Source organism: Gopherus evgoodei, chromosome 7 (assembly GCF_007399415.2).
Source record: "Gopherus evgoodei ecotype Sinaloan lineage chromosome 7, rGopEvg1_v1.p, whole genome shotgun sequence".
Lineage (NCBI taxonomy): Eukaryota > Metazoa > Chordata > Testudines > Testudinidae > Gopherus > Gopherus evgoodei.
This window is the reverse complement of record NC_044328.1, coordinates 101095449-101114925: the sequence shown is the minus strand read 5'-3', so window position 1 is coordinate 101114925 and position 19477 is coordinate 101095449. Positions and strand designations below refer to the sequence as shown.

Here is a 19477-nt window from a genome sequence, read left to right as displayed (position 1 = left end):
ATGTTCAGGGACTATGGAGCGGGCAGTGCGGACGGCCCGGGACCCTCGTACAACCCTCGCCCACAGCACCCTGCCCTGCGCAGCATGGGCCCGGCCGCCGCCGCAGGGACTCCGGGAGCAGCGCAGCAGGTAAGGGGCGAGCGGGGCAAAGGGCCGAGAGCTCGGCTGGTCTGTCTGTTTGTCCCCACACACACTCCCCTGTGTCTGTCCGTCCGTCCTCATTCACACATCCCTGTCTGTCCGTTCCCATGCACACCTGTCTGCCCGTCCGCCCCGGTGCACAGCTCCCCTTGTCTGTCTGTCCGCCCCGGTGCACACCTCCTCCGCTGTCTGGCCCCGTCCCCATGCAAACCTGCCCCTGTCTGTCCGCCCCCATACACACCTCCTCCTCTGTCTGTCCCTCTGTTCCCATACACTCTCCTCCTGCAGCAGGTGCTGGGGGGTCCTGGTTTGAAGTGATTCCCATCATATCCAGGGTTACATTTTGGTTCAGTGGCTCTCAGCTCCCCCACTATACAAATTGTCCCAGCGCCCCTGTCCCCCACTGTCTGTCAGTCTGTCCCCATCCCCACCCCTGTGGCTAATCTAGTCTCTAGCCATCCCCATTCCCAGCTGTCCATAGACACCCACCTTCTATCTCCCCCCACCTTTCCTTTTCTGTCCAGCCCTTGCTCCTCCACACCCCCAAGCACTGCCAGCCACCTCTGCCCTATTTCACCAGTCACTGATCCCCTTCCGCCCTGCTCCAGCCTTTCCCAGGCTGTTTACTTGCCCTCTCATTTCTCACTCTGTGTCGTGGGTGGGGGTGGGGGTGACTAATACTCTGGGTTGATTCACCCCACCGCGTGGCAGCCGCTGCTTTGACCCCCTCCCCCTTCCAGCACGCAGGCACTCGCGTGCCGATGGCTGGGGAATGCAGGGGGTTCCCCCACCTGGCGCTCTACAGCAGACCGATTGTGGGGGGGGGGCTCCCCTCGTCCGCTGCTGCCTGAGCGCCCGGGTCATAGACCCTTGAGTGATCTGGCGCTATGCGGGCCTGGGGTGTCCGTGTCCCTGCCCCCGCCCAGCCACATAGCGGCAGCTGCAGGGAGACACCCCAGAGTCACCTATACCAGCGGAGGGGACTCCTCGCCAGGTGCCCTCCTACAGGGGTTATGGCACACAGTTTATCCCAGCCAGGAGGGGGCTGCGGAAGCACGTGCACCAGGGTGTCCATCCTCAGCGGGTTTGTGGGCTGACCGACACACGGTGCTTTAGCTCAGGGAGGGAAGCGGGGGCTCGGGGGCTAGAGCAGGCGGAGGGGAGCCAGGACTCCTGGGTTCTGTGCCTGGTCTGCTCCCCTTTCTCTTGGGCACCCACTTCACCTCCTGGCACCTCCGTGCCCCGCAGGACGGGACCGGAAGGTTAGCCCCAGGGCTGAAAAGGGGGGGGGGTTAAACTGTTTTGCCAGTTCTCCCCGGGCAGGGTTTAAGACTCGCCTCCCTTTCTGGGCTGTCCGGAGCCAGCGGTGGGGACCCAGGTAGCCCTGTGTGTGTGTGTGCGGGGGGTAGACAGACCTCAGGGCTGGACACACTCCCAGCCCCCCACCCGCCCTCCCCCGCTGGCAAATTGTGAGACACCCCCCTCCCCCAGCGGCTGGATGAGAGTTGTGGGGCGTGGGGCTGGGGCTCCAGGCTACGGCAGAAGGTGGCACCAGGACAGACCTGGAGATGGGAAGCGAATCGGGGAATTCCCTTCTTGCTCCCCTCTCCGCTGGCTCCCGAGGCACCCCGCTCCCGGTGCCAAGTCATGCCGGGTGAGTCACCTGAACCGGCGGGGCTGAGTCACGGGCTGGGCTCACCCCGGTGGCCCCTCCACTCACCCCAGCCTGTGTCCCAGGGAGCCAAGATTCCTCAGCAATTTCCTCTTGCATAAGGGCGCCTCTGCGACAGCTGCCAGCCCCACCCCAAAGCCAGCTGCAGTGCCTGCCAGCCCCCCTGTGAACAGCTGCCACACAGGGTACAGAGACCCCAGGCAACCTGACGCCCAGCTTCCCTCCCCTCCCCCAACCCACCACTCCCACTCTCCTGCCACAGCTGCAAAGAGAACCCAGGAGTTGCAAAGAGAACCTGCTCTAACCCAACAGACTCTGCTCCCTTCCCAGAGCGAACCCAGGAGTCCTGGCTCCCAGACCCAGCTTCTCTAACCACTAGCCCCAGGTAGGATGGCAGCCAAGATTCAGTGCCTGGGAAGCTCTGCTCCCATGCCCAGCCCCCTTTGTGTTTTGGGGCAGTCCCAAGTCCCTGGGGCAGTATTTCCTCCGGGGTGTACTCTGTCTGACGCAGAAGGTGTGGCCAGTCTGCTGCCCCAGGGCTGGGCTGCACCAGTAGGTAGCACAGTGAGCTGGGCCCTGACGCCAGAGGTGGGGAGGGACCCACTAGGCCAGGAAAACTGGGTCAAGGGGTGGGGAGGACACAGGGAGGGTTATCTTGGGGCAGGATTTCTGCACACACCCTGCTGTTGACATGCGGGAGCATGCCAGAGGATCAATGTGACTCTGGCCCTGGGAGCTGAAATCACCACTGTGTGCCCAGAGTGGCAGCACGGGGCCCTCTGTCACCTGGCAGGTGCTTGGTCTCTGTGCCCCATTGAGCCCTTGGTCTCTCTGTTGCTGAGAGGACTGGCTAGTGCTGAGGTGGGGACAGGCCCCATGCACTATGTTGAGAGCAAATTCTTTTTACATGGGGGCCACCCAATGGGCATGGACAGAAGCAGCTGTCATGCCGTGGCTCTGGGGTTGGATCCGAGCTGGTGTCTTCTAGAAGGGAAGACCCCATATCCCAACCCCATCCCCCTGAGCCGGCCTGTCTTGCAGCATGGAGACTGGATTGGAGCTGGTGCTCACTCAAGGGAAAGGGTCCTGTATCCTGTTCTCCATCCCCTGAGGCTGCCAGTCCCTTGGTCCTGGCACCAAGGAGCTGAATTCCTTTGCCCCATGTCTGGGCTCTGCCCTGACATTCACCAACTCCTAAAAAGGTGATGAGGCTGGGAAGTGACTCTAAACCTTCCTGTTTGGCTCCATTCATGTAATAAGTATGAGCACCCCTAAGTCTGGGCAGGAGGCAAACAGTGGGCATGGCATGGCACTAGCAAGGTATCTGCCCCTCTGCCTATTGCACCAAACCAGCTGCTCTGCCTGTACCACTCTGTCCCCTGCTGAATGGAATCCTGACTATGTAGCTGTGTATCCTACACACTATACTGCCAATCACCAGTGGGGATTCTCCCAAAGCCTATGAGGACCTGTGCCTTTGGGATGGGAGGGTCGGAGCCCCCAGCCAGTGACTGGCCATCATGCTCAGAGACAACATGAGCTGTAAATGCTTTCAGAACAGCTTTGTATTGATTCAGATAGGCTGAGTATGGGATGGAAGGGGCTTTGTCTGAGGGCTTAAAGGAGGCACTGCCAGGTGACATAGGGCCTAATAGTTAGGGCTCCTGGGTTCCATTCCCAGCTCTGGGAGGTGAGGCGAGTCTACTGTTGGGGGGTGGGGGAGAAGAAGAGGGAACTGGGAGTTAGGACTCCTGGGTTCTGTGCCTATGACTTGCTCTGTGAACCAGGGCAAATCCCTTTTGCTGCTGATTGTGCCTCAGTTCCCCATCTGTAAAATGGGGATTTCAGGATTTGGATTATCCCATGAACCCCAAAGGTTTAACCCCGAGAGAAGTCTCTGCACTGATTCTGGTTTTAAAATCCCAAAGCCAGCAGGGTGGGTTAAAAATCATAGACTCATAGACTTTAAAGTCAGAAGGGCCCATTATGATTGTCTAGTCCAGAGGTCAGCAGCCTTTCAGAAGTGCTGTGCCGAGTCTTCATTGATTCACTTTAATTTAAGGTTTTGTGTGCTAGTAATACATGTTAACGTTTTTAGAAGGTCTCTTTCTATAAGTCTATAATATATAACTAAACTATTGTTGTATGTAAAGTAAATAAGGTTTTTAAAATGTTTAAGAAGCTTCATTTAAAATTAAATTAAAATGCAGAGCCCCCTGGACCAGTGGCCAGGACCCGAGCAGTGTGAATGCCACTTAAAATCAGCTTGCGTGCGTGCCATAGGTTGCCTACCCCTGGTCTAGTCTGACCTCCTGCACAACGCAGGCCACAGAATCTCCCCCACCCCCTCCTTGTTTGACTGTTGGGAGCTAGAGCCCACCTACAGCATTTCTAACCACAACACATCAGCACTGGGGTGGGAGGGTTCACAGATCCACAGGCTCAGGGCTGGGCCATGGTTTTAAACAGGCTCTTGGAGGAACCGCTTCAGCAATGGGCCCCACTTTTTCTTCAGGGTGGGCCATGCCACCGCTAATGTTGAGCCTCTGGGTCCAGCCCTCCTGCGACACACCAGGTGTGCTGCCCAGCCAGTGCAGCTGAGACAGACTCTAGTCAGAGGCTTGTCCACTCTTCAGGGACTCATGCACCTCAGGATGCACATGCAGTGATGCCAGACAGCCCTTGCCAAACAGGTGGGGCCTTTAGTCACCTGCAACTCTGCACTGGAAGTCCTTGGGGTAGCACAGAGAACTACAGGTTAAGACATAGTCCATCCAGCCAAGCCAGAGCAACCCACCAGCGCAGCTGTAGGCAATTCCATTTCAGACTCTGTTGTTCCCCCTGACCCTCTGTCAGTCCCAAGTGCAAATAGCCAGCCTGCTCCAGAAGCCACCTCCCAGTTCTTTGTCTCCAGGCAGGGCCAAGCTGAGTTCACAACCCCACCCACGGAATCTGCCCTCTGCTGCACAATTGTTGGTGCTGCCATTGTCTCTCTGGTCCCTCTCTTGGTCTGGGTCTATTTCAATCAGTTCCTTAAAGACCCATTCCCTGTGGGCCAGACAGCACCCACACGGTTCCTTCCATCCTCACTGCCCCCAAAAGCAGATGTAACCCTTTTCCTCCACTGGGCAGCAATGCAAAGTACAGAGGGAAACTGAGGAACACAGAGGCTTCATAATAATGTTACAGAAAATCCCCATGTTGTCACAGAGGGTGAAGGGTGAAACGAACTGTCAGATCCAATAATGTGGGAGGGGAATAGGGGAGGGATGTTAAATATGGAACCTTCTGAAACCTCATCAGGGGCATGGGGACATGTGTTGAATGACAAAGGGGCACTTTACAATTATGTCGAGTGTATTGTACTCGGAGGAGCTGTACCTCTTTCCTGGTTAGCTTGTGCATTAGGGCATCACCTAGGGACTGTAGGCTGAGAGGGGAAGGGGATCCCATTGTCCCAGGTGCTTTGTGGACACACAATAAGAGACAGTCCCTGCCTCCCAAGACAAACCGCCAGCGCTGGCAGCTGTGAAAACCAGGCAGGATGGTTTTCTAACACGTCTGCTTTAATTCACCCAGGAATTAGTTCAGGGCCGTCCTAGGGGCTGGGCTATGCAGGAGCTCAGACTAGATGATCACAATGGTCCTTTCTGGCCATATACTCAGTGAAGGGGCACTGGAGGCATTAAGAGGCGAAAGGCCCTTCCCCAGGTCCATGGCAGGAGCCAGGAGTCCTGAGCCCCAGTGTAGTATTTGACCTGGCGTCAGACCTCTGAAGTCGTCTCCAGGCTCAGCCGGACACTGGCAATTTCCATTAACAAAATGTTTTTTTCCCCTCAATGTAAACCTGGAATTTCCCTGTTTGTTTTTTTTAAAATAGCAGCCCCTTCCCTCACTTCACAAAGCCAGTCACTTTAAAGCCAGGAAACCACTCTGATCACCTGTCTGACCTCCTGCAGCCCCCAGGGCAGAGTTTCACCCACCAGTCCCATGAGGCAAGGAATTCTTTCCTTTCCCCGACTTTATGAACATCAGCCTGTTCTATTTTCTGCCTCTCTGTGTTTTCCCATTGTACCACTAGGGAGCCTTCCCCAAGGAGAGATGTAATGACTCATCTGAGCTCCCATGTTGTCAGGGGTTAGAGTGGGGAATTTAACCCAGGAGTCCTGTATCCCAGCCCCCTCCGCAACCCACCCCATATCCATTAGATGTCACTCCCTTCCTAGGGTCAGACGGAGAACGCAAGTGACTTGACTCCAGCCTCCCTGCTCCAACCCACTACACTCCATTCCTCTGCCAGAGCTTGGAGGAGAACCCAGGGGTCCTGATTCCCAGCCCCCTCCCTCCCTGCATCCTAGACATGCTGCCTCCAAGGATCTCTGAGGTCACAAGGAGACTGAATGCAGAGGGGGACCCAGGATTTGCTCCTGGGGCAATTCACCGCTGGCCCCTGGCCCCTAAGCCAAGCCAGGGCCCCCTCTGCAGGCTGGAATGTTTCCCCCATGCCCGGGTGCCCATGGCAATGGGGATCTTTATTTGGAAGCACCAAATGCTGGCAGTGCTGCCCTCTGCTAGCTGCAGCCAGAACTGCCCTGTGTGTCAGTCCTGCCCCCTGTGCAGCCCATAGCAATGGGGAACCCTCTTTGATTACAATGCACCCAGCTCCCCTCCCCCTCTAACTGCTGCCTCCTCTTGTCTGCACAGAAGTTCCCCCCAGGTCCGAGCACAGGGGCTGCCAGCTTCGTTCCCAGCCTCAATACCATCACCTCCAGCCAGGACCTGCAGTGGATGGTTCGGCCCACGATGCTCAACGCCTGCTCCTCGCCCTCCTCCTTCACAGCTGCCCCATACCCCCGCCCCTATGGCCCCTACCCTGCCGGGGCCCGCCCAGGCGTCATCCGCACCATTGGGCCAACCCCTGGCATACGTCGGAGGCATAGTGAGCATGTGAGTAGGGCAGTTATTGGAGTGGGAGCGGGAGGGGCGAATGCCTAGCCCAGGGGGCTGGGAGCTGGACTCCTTGGTTCCACCCGCAGATTCAGGAGGGGAGTGGGATGTAGAGGGTTAGAGAGGGGGAGGGGTGGGAGACAGGAATCCGGGGTGTGTGTTGCTCCGTGCCTCAGTTTGCCACTCCAAATCCCCAGGACAGTGGGAGGCTGCCCCCTGATTCGCAGTGGCTGGAAGAGGGAAGCAGGGCTTCACCTGGGCTGGGGGGAGGTGCGGCCCTTTCTCCCACAAGAACCAAGTAAGGGTGGCTGGCACTCATTCTGCCCTAGGGCTGGGCCCCCTGGCACAAACGCCACAGGGCAGCGGGGCCACCTAGTGGCTAACATCGGAACCGCGGGCAGGACACAGGGCGCTGTCCATCCGGAGCTCTCCAAATGCTTAGCGAGGCCGGTTTGGAGCACTGTCCCCACACAGAGAGCTGGGGATAACCCCCAGGAGCCCTGGCTGCCAGCCCCACTGCTCTGACCACCAGACCCCACTCCCTTCCTAGAGCCCTGGCTGCCAGTCCCACTGCTCTGATCACCAGACCCCATGCTCCTCCCAGAGCCCTGGCTGCCACCCCACCTGCTCAGACCACTAGATCCCACGCCCCTCCCATACCCCTGGCTGCCAGCCCCTTTGATCTGACCACTAGACACTACTCCCCTTTCAGAACTAGAACTCAGGAACCCTGGCTCCCAGAGCTATTGCTGTAACCACTAGACCCCATTCTAGTCTTAGAAGGGAATCATTCAAGCTGGGATTTGGCTGGGACGTTTGGCTTCACACCCCAGGGGCAGGCAGGAGAGGAAATGACAGCATGCTGAGTCATGGAGCCACAGGATGACTCAGGGAAGGGGCACTGGGGCCAGCAGCATACGGGGAGTGTTCCCTCCCCAACCACCCCAGCCTGTGGAATCCAGGCAACATCGGAAGCTACCGGGGCCAGAGAGGGCTGACTCCCCCAACTCAGACTTTAACCCTTGGGGAGGTTTGCCATGTCCCCAAATGACCCTTCTGCTCCCCCCATCCCCATATACCTCCCCCAAAGCTAATCCCCCCACCTGAACTAGAAAAGTAGCCCAGTCTTATCTCAGCACTGAGTTATGGATCCCTGTATAAGAAGCCCCCCATGCTCCACCCCAGAGGTGGCTGCATCTTTAATGCACTGTGAGGGATCCCTGTGGGTATTATTCCTTGGGGTGAAAGCCTAACAAGGACCTGGTCCATGGCAGTTGCCCATGGACCGGAATAGAAGGGGATAGATATGGCATCAGTGTCACTCATTTGAAATCCCCTGCCCCCTCTTGCCCCCACTTCAGATGACCCCCGAGGAAGAGGAGCGGCGCAGGGTAAGACGAGAGAGGAACAAACTGGCTGCAGCAAAGTGCCGGAACCGGAGGAAAGAGCTAACGGACTGTCTGCAAATGGTGAACACCCCCTACTGAGTCACCCCAGCACTCCCCGCAGCACAGAACCCCCAGCACCATGAAGGGGCATTAGGGCCAGCCCTGGCTGTGAGGGCAGAGTCCCTGTGCTGACTCCCTCTTTAGTTCTCATTGGAGGTTGCCCATGCAAGTTCTGAACCTGCCTGGCGCGGCAAGAGATAGGATCAAAGCCACGTGAACTGTGATGGCTCTTGGGCAAGATTGCCCTTCCCACTCCTAGAGCTGGGGACAGAACCAGGCATCTCATCCCCCATCCTCTCCTGTGCTAACCCACCAGATCCCACTCCCCTCCCAGAGCTGGGGATTTTACTGACAGTCAGGACTTCCAGTCCCCCCCGACTCTAACCACTAGACACCACTTCCCTCCCCATGCCACAAATAGAACCCAACTGTCCTGCATCCCCTGACCTCTCTTCCCCCCCAGGAGACGGACCAGTTGGAGGAGGAGAAGTCAGGCCTGCAGAAGGAGATTGCAGAGCTGCAAAAGCAGAAGGAGAGGCTTGAGTTGATTTTGGAGGCTCACCGGCCAGTGTGCAAAGTGCAGGATGAGTCCTCGGGAGAGGAGGAGCAGCAGGAGGGGCCGTCCGCCCCACCCCCAGTCAAGCAGGAGTCCCCGGAGCCTCCCCCAGCAGTCAGACGTCGACCCCCACCACCAGTGCCCCCACGGATCAGCCTTCCCCCCAGCGGGGTCCTGGAGCCTGAGGCCCTGCACACCCCCACCCTGATGGTCACACCCTCGCTAACTCCCTTCACTCCAAGTCTGATCTTCAATTACCCTGCCCCAGGGGAAGGGGAGCCCCCTGCTGGCCATACCTTCCCACCTGAGCCCTGCAGCTCTGCCCACCGGCGTGGGAGCAGCAGTGGTGACCAATCATCTGACTCCCTCAACTCCCCAACCCTGCTGGCACTCTGACAGGCACAGCTCCCCCAGCTCTGTTCTTCCTGCTCAAGAACTGGCTTCATGACCGGGAACCTTCCATGTGGTTCCAGACAATTCTAGAACTGTTCCCTGTCATCCCAGGCCCTTCTGGAACCATTTACCTCAATTGTGGTATCTTTGTGATCATTCTAGCACTATTCCTTATTATCCCAACTTCCTGTTCATTCCAGGCACATCTGGAATCTCCCTTTCCACTTTCAAACCTTCATTGTCATTCTAGATAATTCTAGAAGCACTCCACCACACACGCCCCCCCTCCACACTCCATTCCAGGCTCCCAATTATTTCACATCCATCTGGAATTTCCCCCTGAGCTCTAGAACTTTCAGTGACATTCTAGAACCTTCCCTGCCATTGGTGTTTGATTCCAGGGCTCCCTGGAATCTTTACTCAAGTTAGGAACCTGTCCATCCCTTTACCATCATTGCAGAAGAATGTCCTTGTGCTTCAGAACCATCCCAAACCCTCCTACAGCCCCTTCCTGTCTGTTCCAGAGCACCCCCACCCTCCCGTTCCTTTTGGGAGGTGGTAACCTTCCCAAAATTCCCATTGTGCTTGCTGTGTTTTCCCTGGAATGTACTAGAGCTTTCCTGATCTCCTTCTGGATTGCTCTGGAATCCCCCCAGCCATTCATGGTCTCATACTAGAACCTAACCAGATGTCCCAGTTCAACAGGCACTCATTCTAGACTCCGACTGACCATTCTAGCAAAACTTGTTCATTCTAGAACCGGTCTAGCTTTACTAGGCTGCCATTGCTCATTTGAGAATACTCTCAGCTGTTCCAGACCTCTCTTGCTGTTTCTAGACCTCCATCTGACAGTTCCAGAATTCCCTCATTCTAGAACTCACCTGAACATTGCAAACTGCCTCTCCAATCATTCTAGAACCCACTCCCTGATCCAGAACAACCTCAGGTGTGCAGGGTTGTACAGCGCTGGCCAGCCAAGAACCAGGACTGGTTGGTTTGGTTTTTACTCCCAAGTTCCAGAAGCTGATCCAGAACCGCAGGGCGTGCTCTGGACTGCACAATGTTCATTGTTGGAGCTACCATTTCTATGCTATTTATTGTCACTCAAAGAGTATTTTTCTACCAGTGGTATCTTGTGTCTCGAGAGACAATTAAAAGCAACAAGTAGAGACAGCTCATGTGTGTGTTTGAGGGGTGGGCTGTAGGTGTTGGTTGGTATATGACTTGAGGGAGTTGGGGGGGTGTATGTGGCATGGGGGGCATTGGGCAGATACAGAGTTGTGGAATGGAGGGTGGACTGTTGGGGGAATATAGGGAGTGGGGGGATATATGAGGATGTGTGAGTGTCGGGGTGTTGTTGGAGGGGTGTGTTTTTTTAATTGGGAATAGTGTGTATGGAGTGGAAAGTATGGGTGGGGGGCAGTGGGTTGGTTGTGTTGTTGAGGGAATGTGCGTGCACTCACACACACACACACACACACACACACACACACACACACACACACACTGCTGTAGCACAGCCACAACTCCATGTCCCTGGTACCAGAGGAGTAGCTTCACTAGCTGGCAGCTGTTTAGTGCACTGAACCCAGTCTGCAGGGGCTGGGCCTGGCCATGCCATGAACCAATCCCCTTTTGTATCAGTGGCACCCATGTCCCATGTCTCCCATGCCCCCCTCTCCCACTCGCTGGCCTCCGACACCTCCTGGAACTGGGGAAAGAGCATCTTCACCCTGGGACATTTGCATCCACCCGGAGGGATGAGGGCGATAGGTAGCAAGTTAGAAGTGAAGCCAAGTGGCACTTAAATCTTTGGCCCTTGGGTTACTGGCCCAGGGGTGCATTTGAAGGAAAACCCAGTGGGAGTTGCTTATTGTGAATGAAAAAGACTCAGCAAGGAAATATCAAACCCAGCTCCCAGCCTCCACTGCTCTAGCTCCCCTCAGCTAATTCCAAATGAGGTAGACTCAGTAGCTCTGTGGGGCAAATGGGGCAGATGCAGTCTCCCTATTCAATAGGGTGCACTATCCTAAACAGCCCAGAGGGCACCCACAAACCTGGCATACACCCCTAATGCTGGGGGAGGCCTGGGGTGGAGGATCAGGACTGCCCTGCACTCACCCCACAGTAGTGACTCCAGTCCTGCAGGGCTGGGCCTGGCTTCCTGCTCCAGGCAGTGTGACCTGGGGCACAAGATCGCAGCGCCACTTGGGTTTGGCATGGCCATGCCTCCGGGAAATCAGAGCTGTGCTGCACTCCGCACGGAATGGCAGCCCCCACTGTGGGTTGGGTGAGTGTGGGGAAGCTGGTCCAAACCTGCGTGATGCTGCGATCGAGCCTGATTTAAGGCAGCGCCCTTGCACCCGTGGCTAAAGTCACCCCTGGGCTCAAATCAACACAGGTCATTGAGCCACCTGCTGAGGCTGACACAAGACACAATGGCTTTGTTTGTTCTGCAGTGGGAGATTTAAGGCGAGAGGCCCAGCTCTGCAACAATGTTTATCCCCCAGTGGGAGTTAAGTGCCTAAATGCCAGCTGGGCCAGATGCAGCAGTGGAGGTTTTGGCCTCCTTTTTAAAGACGTTGCTGTAGTTTGTCAAACACTTGTTGTGTGTGGATGGACGATTGCCGTGCTTCTATAGCGTGATGCCAACTTTTCCCATCCGAGCGCTAAACATTTCCCAAATCTGGTGAAAAATTCCCAGATAAAGCTTTTTACAGTGCTTCTATATCCTGGGAAATTTCCCCACACCTGGGAATTTGTAAGTAAAATGTTTCAACTTGGGAAATTGGGAATTTTCATTCAAAACATTTTACTCAAAAATTCCCAGATTTTGGGAAATTTCCCAGGCTATAGAAGCACTGGATGATTGCCTTCTCTGCTGCAGCAGGTGAATGGTCCAGAGCCTGTTGTGCAGACCCCTGGGAAGCAGCTGAGTTGCCTTACCAACAATGAGCAGGAAAGACAGGGAATAATTGCCCTACTTTGATCCTGACTGGCCAGGCGAGGCTTTTGTGGAAAGCAGAGATGGGGGCCAATCAGGATGGGTGAAGAGTCAGATAAAAATAGCTCTCCTGGCCCAGTGCTTCTATATCCTAGGATATTTCCCAACATCTGGGAATCTGTGAGTAAAATGTTTTGAATGAAACATTTCACTCACAAATCCCCAGGTTTGGGGAAATTTCCCAGGATATAGAAGCACTGTAAAAAGCTTTATCTGGGAATTTTTCACTAGATTTGGGAAATTTTTTGCGCTAGGTTGGGAAAAGTTGGCGTCATGATATAGAAGCTCTGTACCGGGGCTTGAGAGGGGGCAATTCAAGTGGCAGGTGGCCTGACCTTGCCTGAATGAACCTCAGTGTTGGTGGCCAGTTAAGTTTTGTGTGCAGGGCCTGAATCTTACCCCCTGGCTGGGAATCTGAATTTTGACTTTGAGGTTTTGCTCTCTTGTGCCCGTCTCTCCCCAGCTCTGGGGAGCAGGACTAAGACTTTACCTCTTCAGAGAGAGAGAGCAGCTGGAACTTTGTTTCACCGCTGCCTGAAGCATCTTGGGGCAATAGAGCTGTCCCAGGCTGCTGTTCTCATCTCCCTCTCCTGAATCTTCAAGATCTGACACAGCTGTTGTCATAAACAGATGGTTAAGGGTTAATGTCTCTTTTACCTGTAAAGGGTTAAGAAGCTCAGTAAGCCTGGCTGACACCTGACTAGAGGACCTACAGGGGGACAAGATACTTTCAAATCTTGGTGGAGGGAAGTCTTTGTTTGTGCTTTTTGTTTTGTTCGTTGTTCGCTCTCGGGACTGAGAGGGACGGGACAGCATTCCAGGCTCTCCAAATCTTTCTGAATCAGTCTTTCATGTTTCAAAATTGTAAGTAATAGCCAGGCAAGGTGGATTAGTCTTAGGTTTGTTTTCTCAACTTGTAAAGGTTTCTTTTGCTGGAAGGATTTTTTACCTCTGTTTGCTGTAACTTTGAATCTAAGGCTGGGGAGGGGTCCCTCTGGTCTATATGAATCTGAGTACCTTGTAAAGCATTTTCCATCTTGATTTTACAGAGATAAAAAAAGTAAAAAATTTCTTTAATTAAAAGCTTTCTTTTTAAGAACCTGATTGGTTTTTCCTTGTTTTAAGATCCAAGGAGTTTGGCTCTGTGTGAAGCCTCTCAAGGTAACCCAGGGAGGGGAAAATCTTGGGGGAAAAGGAAGGGGATGGTTAATTTCTCCTTGTTTTAAGACCCAAGGGGTTTGGGTCTGGGTTCCCCAGGGAAGGTTTTGGGGGAACAGAAAGTGTACCAGACACTAAATTCTGGCTGGTGGCAGCATACCAGACCTAAGCTAGTAATTAAGCTTAGAAGTGTTCATGCATGTCCCCACTTCTTGTGCTCTAAAGTTCAAAGTGGGGAAAAAACCTTGACATGGTGGCAGAGGTGAGATTTCTAGGAACCAAAAGCCAGTGAGATTCTTCTCTCTCTCCTTTCTAGCTGCTTAGAAAACACCTCTGCCCTCAGGCTGCTAAGTTTTTAACAAGGGTCTTTGTTAAGAGGAGGCTTCAAGCTGTGAGCCAGCAGACAACCAGCAAAAGGCATTTACAAGTCGAATTGTTTTCTTTTTTTCCCACCCCTCGGGTATAGCTAATTAAAATCTCTGTTAACCAAGCAGCCCTGAGCTGAAGCATCCCAGTCAGTAAGCTGCAGGGGGTGCGGCCAGCACAAGAAAGTAGAAAAATGAGTGCCAAGAAAGCAGTTAAACAGGAAATGGCTAGGCTGGACGCAGAAGAGAAAGCCAAAGAGGCTGACCACAGGAGAATAATGGAGATGAAACAAAAAGAGATAGAGATAAAAGAAAAATGGAGATCCAAAGGGAGGCCCACCAGCAGGCCCTGGAATTAGAAAAGGCTAAGCAGGATGAAACAGCCAACCCGAACAACCCTTCTCCAGGTACTGTTCCCCATCCCAGGAAATTCCCCATCTACAAGGCAGGTGATGATACTGAGGCCTTCTTAGAAAATTTTGAAAGGGCCTGCCTTGGGTACAACATCTCTACAGACCAGTATATGCTAGAGCTGAGGCCACAGCTCAGTAGACCCTTAGAGGAGGTGGCGGCTGAAATGCCTAAGGAACACATGAACGATTATGAACTTTGTCAAACCAAGGCCAGAATCAGAATGGGGCTAACAGCTGAGCATGCCCGTCGGCGGTTCAGAGCCCTAAGGTGGAAACAGGATGTGTCATTTACCCAACACGCCTACAACATTGGAAAGAATTGGAATGCCTGGATATCAGGAGCAAATGTTAACTCTCTGGAGGAGCTGTCCCTCCTAATGCAAATGGAGCAGTTCTTAGAGGATGTTCCTGAGGAAATAGAATGGTACATCCTAGATGGGAAACCCAAAACTGTAACCGAGGCGGGGGAGATAGGAGCCAGATGGGTGGAAGTGGCAGAAAAGAAAAAAGCTACTAGTAAGGGGAGCGAATATCACAGGGGGCAAACAGACAATAAACCCTATCACCAAGGGCAACCCAAGACCCCACCTACAACCCAAGGAAAGCCCCAGACACCCTATTGTCCCACCTCACCAGTCTCCAGCAACCCACCTCGGCCCAGTGACCAGTCAGCTGGGCGATGTTTTAAATGTAATGAACTGGGACATATAAAGGCCAACTGCCCCAAGAATCCCAACCGAGTACAGTTCATTACATCATCATCACACCAAAGATCCCCAGGCCCAGATGCCTCTCAAATACCCTGGGAGCGAAGGGAAACCTTGAGAGTGGGCGAAAAGAAGGTTATTGCGTGGAGAGACACCGGGGCACAAGTGTCAGCTATCCACCAATCCTTAGTGGACCCCATATTCATCAACCCAGAGGCCCAAGTGACAATTTACCCATTCTTTCAAAATCTGTAAACTTGCCTACAGCTGAACTGTCTGTCCAGTACAAGGGCTGGTCAGGAATGTGGACTTTTGCAGTCTATGACAATTATCCCATCCCCATGCTACTGGGGGAAGACTTGGCCAACCAGGTGAAGCGGCCTAAGAGGGTGGGGATGGTTACATGCAGCCAAGCCAAGCAAGCTTGTAGACCCATCCCTGTTCCTGAGCCATCCACAAGGGCCCCATCTGTGTTACCAGAGACCCAGACAGAGGTGGTGGACCTGGATCCCCTGCCAATGACTGCAACAGGCATAGTGCATCCAGTCCCAGAACCGGAAAAACAACCAGCACCAGAACTGTTGCCAGCACTGACGCCAACGCTTGCAAACCCATCTCCAACCCCAAAGCCAGAGGGCATCAGTGGGCCTGAGCTGGCAGAAGCAGCAGACAATCCTACCCAAGAGGCTCAGCCAGAGCCTGAAATATCGCATAGTGCACCAGTGGAAAGCAGTTCATCATCAACAAAAACAACCTCATCACCTACATCGCTTCCAGAAGAACCAAGCCCAAGTCCACAGTCTAAGGAGGAACTGGTGTCTCCAGCCTCAAGAGAACAGTTCCAGACTGAGCAGGAAGCAGATGACAGCCTTCAGAAAGCTTGGGCAGTGGCACGGAGCACCCCACTGCCTCTGAGCTCTTCTAACTGATCCCGGTTTGTTGTAGAACAAGGACTTTTTTACAAGGAAACTCTTTCTGGTGGACACCAGGAAGACTGGCATCCTCAAAAACAGTTGGTAGTTCCAACTAAGTACTGGGGAAAGCTCTTAAGCTTAGCCCATAATCATCCCAGTGGCCATTCTGGGGTGAACAAAACCAAAGACAGGTTGGGGAAGTCCTTCGACTGGGAGGGGATGGGCAAGGATATGTCCGGTCTTGTGAGGTGTGCCAAAGAGTGGGAAAGCCCCAAGACCAGGTCAAAGCCCCTCTCCAGCCACTCCCCATAATTGAGGTCCCATTTCAGCGAGTAGCTGTGGATATTCTGGGTCCATTCCCAGAAAAGACCCCCAGAGGAAAGCAGTACATACTGACTTTCGTGGACTTTGCTACCCAATGGCCGGAAGCAGTAGCTCTAAGCAACACCAGGGCTAAAACTGTGTGCCAGGCCTTAAACATTTTTGCCAGGGTAGGTTGGACCTCCAACATCCTTACAGATTCAGGAACTAATTTCCTGGCAGGGACCATGAAAAATCTGTGGAAAGCTCAGGGGATGAATCACTTGGTTGCTACCCCTTACCACCATCAAACCAATGGCCTGGTGGAGAGGTTTAATGGAATTTTGGGGGCCATGATACTTAAATTCATAAACGAACACTCCAATAATTGGGACCTAGTGTTGCAGCTGTTGCTTTTTGCCTATAGGGCTGTACCACTTCCCAGTTTAGGGTTTTCACCATTCAAACTTGTGTATGGCCACGAGGTTAAGGGGCCTTTACAGTTGGTGAAGCAGCAATGGGAGGGGTTTACGCCTTCTCCAGGAACTAACATTCTAGACTTTGTAAGCAACCTACAAAGCACCCTCCGACGCTCTTTAGCCCTTGCTAAAGAAAACCTAAAGGATGCTCAGGAAGAGCAAAAGGCCTGGTATGATAGGCATACCAGAGAGCGTTCCTTCAAAGTAGGGAACCAGGTTATGGTCTTGAAGGTGCAACAGGCCCGTAAAATGGAAGCATCATGGGAAGGGCCATTCACGGTCCAAGAGCACCTAGGAGTTGTTAACTATCTCATAGCATTTCCCACCTCACCCTAAAGCCTAAAGAGTACCATGTTAATTCTCGCAAGCCCTTTTATTCCAGAGACTTAAAGGTTTGTCAGTTTACAGCCCAGGAAGAAAACAACACTAAGTGGCCTGAAGGTGTCTACTACAAAGAAAAAAGTGACTGTGACGTGGAAGAGGTGACCCTCTCCACCACCTCGGAACGTCTGCAGCAGCAACAGATCAAGAAGCTGTGCACTAGCTTTGCCCCAATGTTCTCAGCCACCCCAGGACGGACTGAACGGGCATACCACTCCATTGACGCAGGTAATGCTCACCCAATTAGAATCCCACCCTACCGGGTGTCTCCTCATACCCAAGCTGCTATAGAATGGCAGATCCAAAACATGCTACAGATGGGTATAATCCACCCCTCTACCAGTTCCCAAACCAGATGGGGAAATACGCTTTTGCGTGAACTACCGTAAGCTAAATGCTGTAACTCGTCCCGACAACTATCCAATGCCATGCACCGATGAGCTATTGGAAAAATTGGGACATGCCCAGATCATCTCTACAATAGACTTAACCAAGGGGTACTGGCAAGTACCGCTAGATGAACCCGCCAAAGAAAGGTCAGCCTTCATCAGCCATGCAGGGGTGAATGAATTTAATGTGCTTCCTTTCGGGCTGCGAAATGCACCCACCACCTTCCAAAGACATGTAGATTGTCTCCTAGCATGATTGTGAGAATATGCAGTTGCCTACCTCGATGATGTGGCCATTTTTTCTGATTCATGGGCAGAACACCTGGAAAAAGTCTTTGAGAGCATCAGGCAGGCAGGACTAACTGTTAAGGCTAAAAAGTGTCAAATAGGCCAAAACAGAGTGACTTACTTTGGACACCAGGTGGGTCAAGGAACAATAAACCCCCTACAGGCCAAGGTGGATGCTATCCAAAAGTGGCCTGTCCCAAAGTCAAAGAAACAGGTCCAATTCTTCTTAGGCTTGGCCAGATATTATAGGCGATCTATACCACACTACAGCCAAATCGCTGCCCCACTAACAGACCTGACCAAAAAGACCCAGCCAAATGCAGTTAAGTGGACTAATGAGCGTCAGAAGGCCTTTACCCGGCTTAAGGCGACACTCATGTCTGACCCTGTGCTCAGGGCCCCAGACTTTTACAAACCATTCCTAGTAACCACAGATGCATCTGAGCGTGGTGTAGGAGCAGTTTTAATGCAGGAAGGACCAGATCAAAACTTCCATCCTGTCGTGTTTCTCAGCAAGAAACTCTGAGAGGGAAAGCCACTGGTCAATCAGTGAAAAAGAATGCTACATTATTGTGTATGCCCTGGAAAAGCTATACCCATACATTTGGGGATGGTGTTTCCAGCTACAAACCGACCATGCTGCGCTAAAGTGGCTTCACACTGCCAAGGGAAACAACAAAAAACTGCTGTGATGAAGTTTAGCTCTCCAAGATTTTGATTTTGAAATTCAACACATTTCAGGAGCTTCTAACAAAGTAGCTGATGCACTCTCCCGTGAAAGTTTCCCAGAATCAACTGGTTAAAAATTGTCCTTAAATGTGAAAAGTCTTGTAGTTGTACATAATTAGCAGTATATGTAAAGGTGCATGTGTTTTATTAATCTGTTTATTCTAAAGTTCTAGAAAAAATCACCACCAGTGTGGTTCCACACTGTCTGAGATTTGGGGCGGGGGTGTCATAAACAAATGGTTAAGGGTTAATGTCTCTTTTACCTGTAAAGGATTAAGAAGCTCAGTAAACCTGGCTGACACCTGACCAGAGGACCTACAGGGGAACAAGATACTTTCAGATCTTGGTGGAGGGAAGTCTTTGTTTGTGCTTTTTGTTTTGTTCGTTGTTCGCTCTCGGGACTGAGAGGGACAGGACATCATTCCGGGCTTTCCCTATCTTTCTGAATCAGTCTTTCATGTTTTAAAATTGTAAGTAATAGCCAGGCAAGGTGGATTAGTCTTAGGTTTGTTTTCTCAACTTGTAAAGGTTTCTTTTGCTGGAAGGATTTTTTACCTCTGTTTGCTGTAACTTTGAATCTAAGGCTGGGGAGGGGTCCCTCTAGTCTATATAGATCTGATTACCCTGTAAAGCATTTTCCATCCTGATTTTACAGAGATAATTTTTACTTTTTCTTTCTTTAATTAAAAGCTTTCTTTTTAAGAACCTGATTGGTTTTTCCTTGTTTTAAGATCCAAGGAGTTTGGCTCTGTGTGAAGCCTCTCAAGGCAACCCAGGGAGGGGAAAATCTTGGGGGAAAAGGAAGGGGATGGTTAATTTCTCCTTGTTTTAAGACCAAAGGGGTTTGGGTCTGGGTTCCCCAGGGAAGGTTATGGGGGAACAGAAAGTGTACCAGACACTAAATTCTGGCTGGTGGCAGCATACCAGACCTAAGCTAGTAATTAAGCTTAGAAGTGTTCATGCAGGTCCCCACTTCTTGTATTCTAAAGTTCAAAGTGGGGAAAAAACCTTGACAGCTGTGATGGTTAAATCAGATACCTAACAGCTGTTTGAATATCACACACACACACACACACACACCCCAGGCCAGGATTACCTCACTAGCCATAGCTGACCAAGTCAGAGCAGGGGTTGGTATCTGCTCCCAGGGTGTGATTAACAGGGCACACTCAGAATGTTCACCCTCTGCTGGA

At 52.6% G+C, this 19477-nt stretch overlaps 1 protein-coding gene across 1 annotated transcript; it reads left to right on the top strand.

Annotated features, from left to right (window-relative positions):
• Nucleotides 1-10259, top strand: FOSL1 (FOS like 1, AP-1 transcription factor subunit). Its single transcript, XM_030568661.1, has 4 exons — nt 1-129; nt 6518-6760; nt 8122-8229; nt 8672-10259. Exons 1-4 carry the CDS (start codon nt 1-3, stop codon nt 9158-9160), a joined length of 969 nt encoding a protein of 322 aa, XP_030424521.1. The 3' UTR covers nt 9161-10259.
• The last annotated feature ends 9218 nt before the right edge of the window (nt 10260-19477 follow it).

Bases quoted from the DNA above. Each gene is read 5' to 3' on its own strand.
- FOSL1 (XM_030568661.1), top strand. From the start codon at position 1: ATGTTCAGGGACTATGGAGCGGGCAGTGCGGACGGCCCGGGACCCTCG. The intron at 6,761-8,121 runs GTGAGTAGGGCA...CCCCCACTTCAG, and splicing joins GTCGGAGGCATAGTGAGCAT to ATGACCCCCGAGGAAGAGGA. The intron at 8,230-8,671 runs GTGAACACCCCC...CTTCCCCCCCAG, and splicing joins TAACGGACTGTCTGCAAATG to GAGACGGACCAGTTGGAGGA.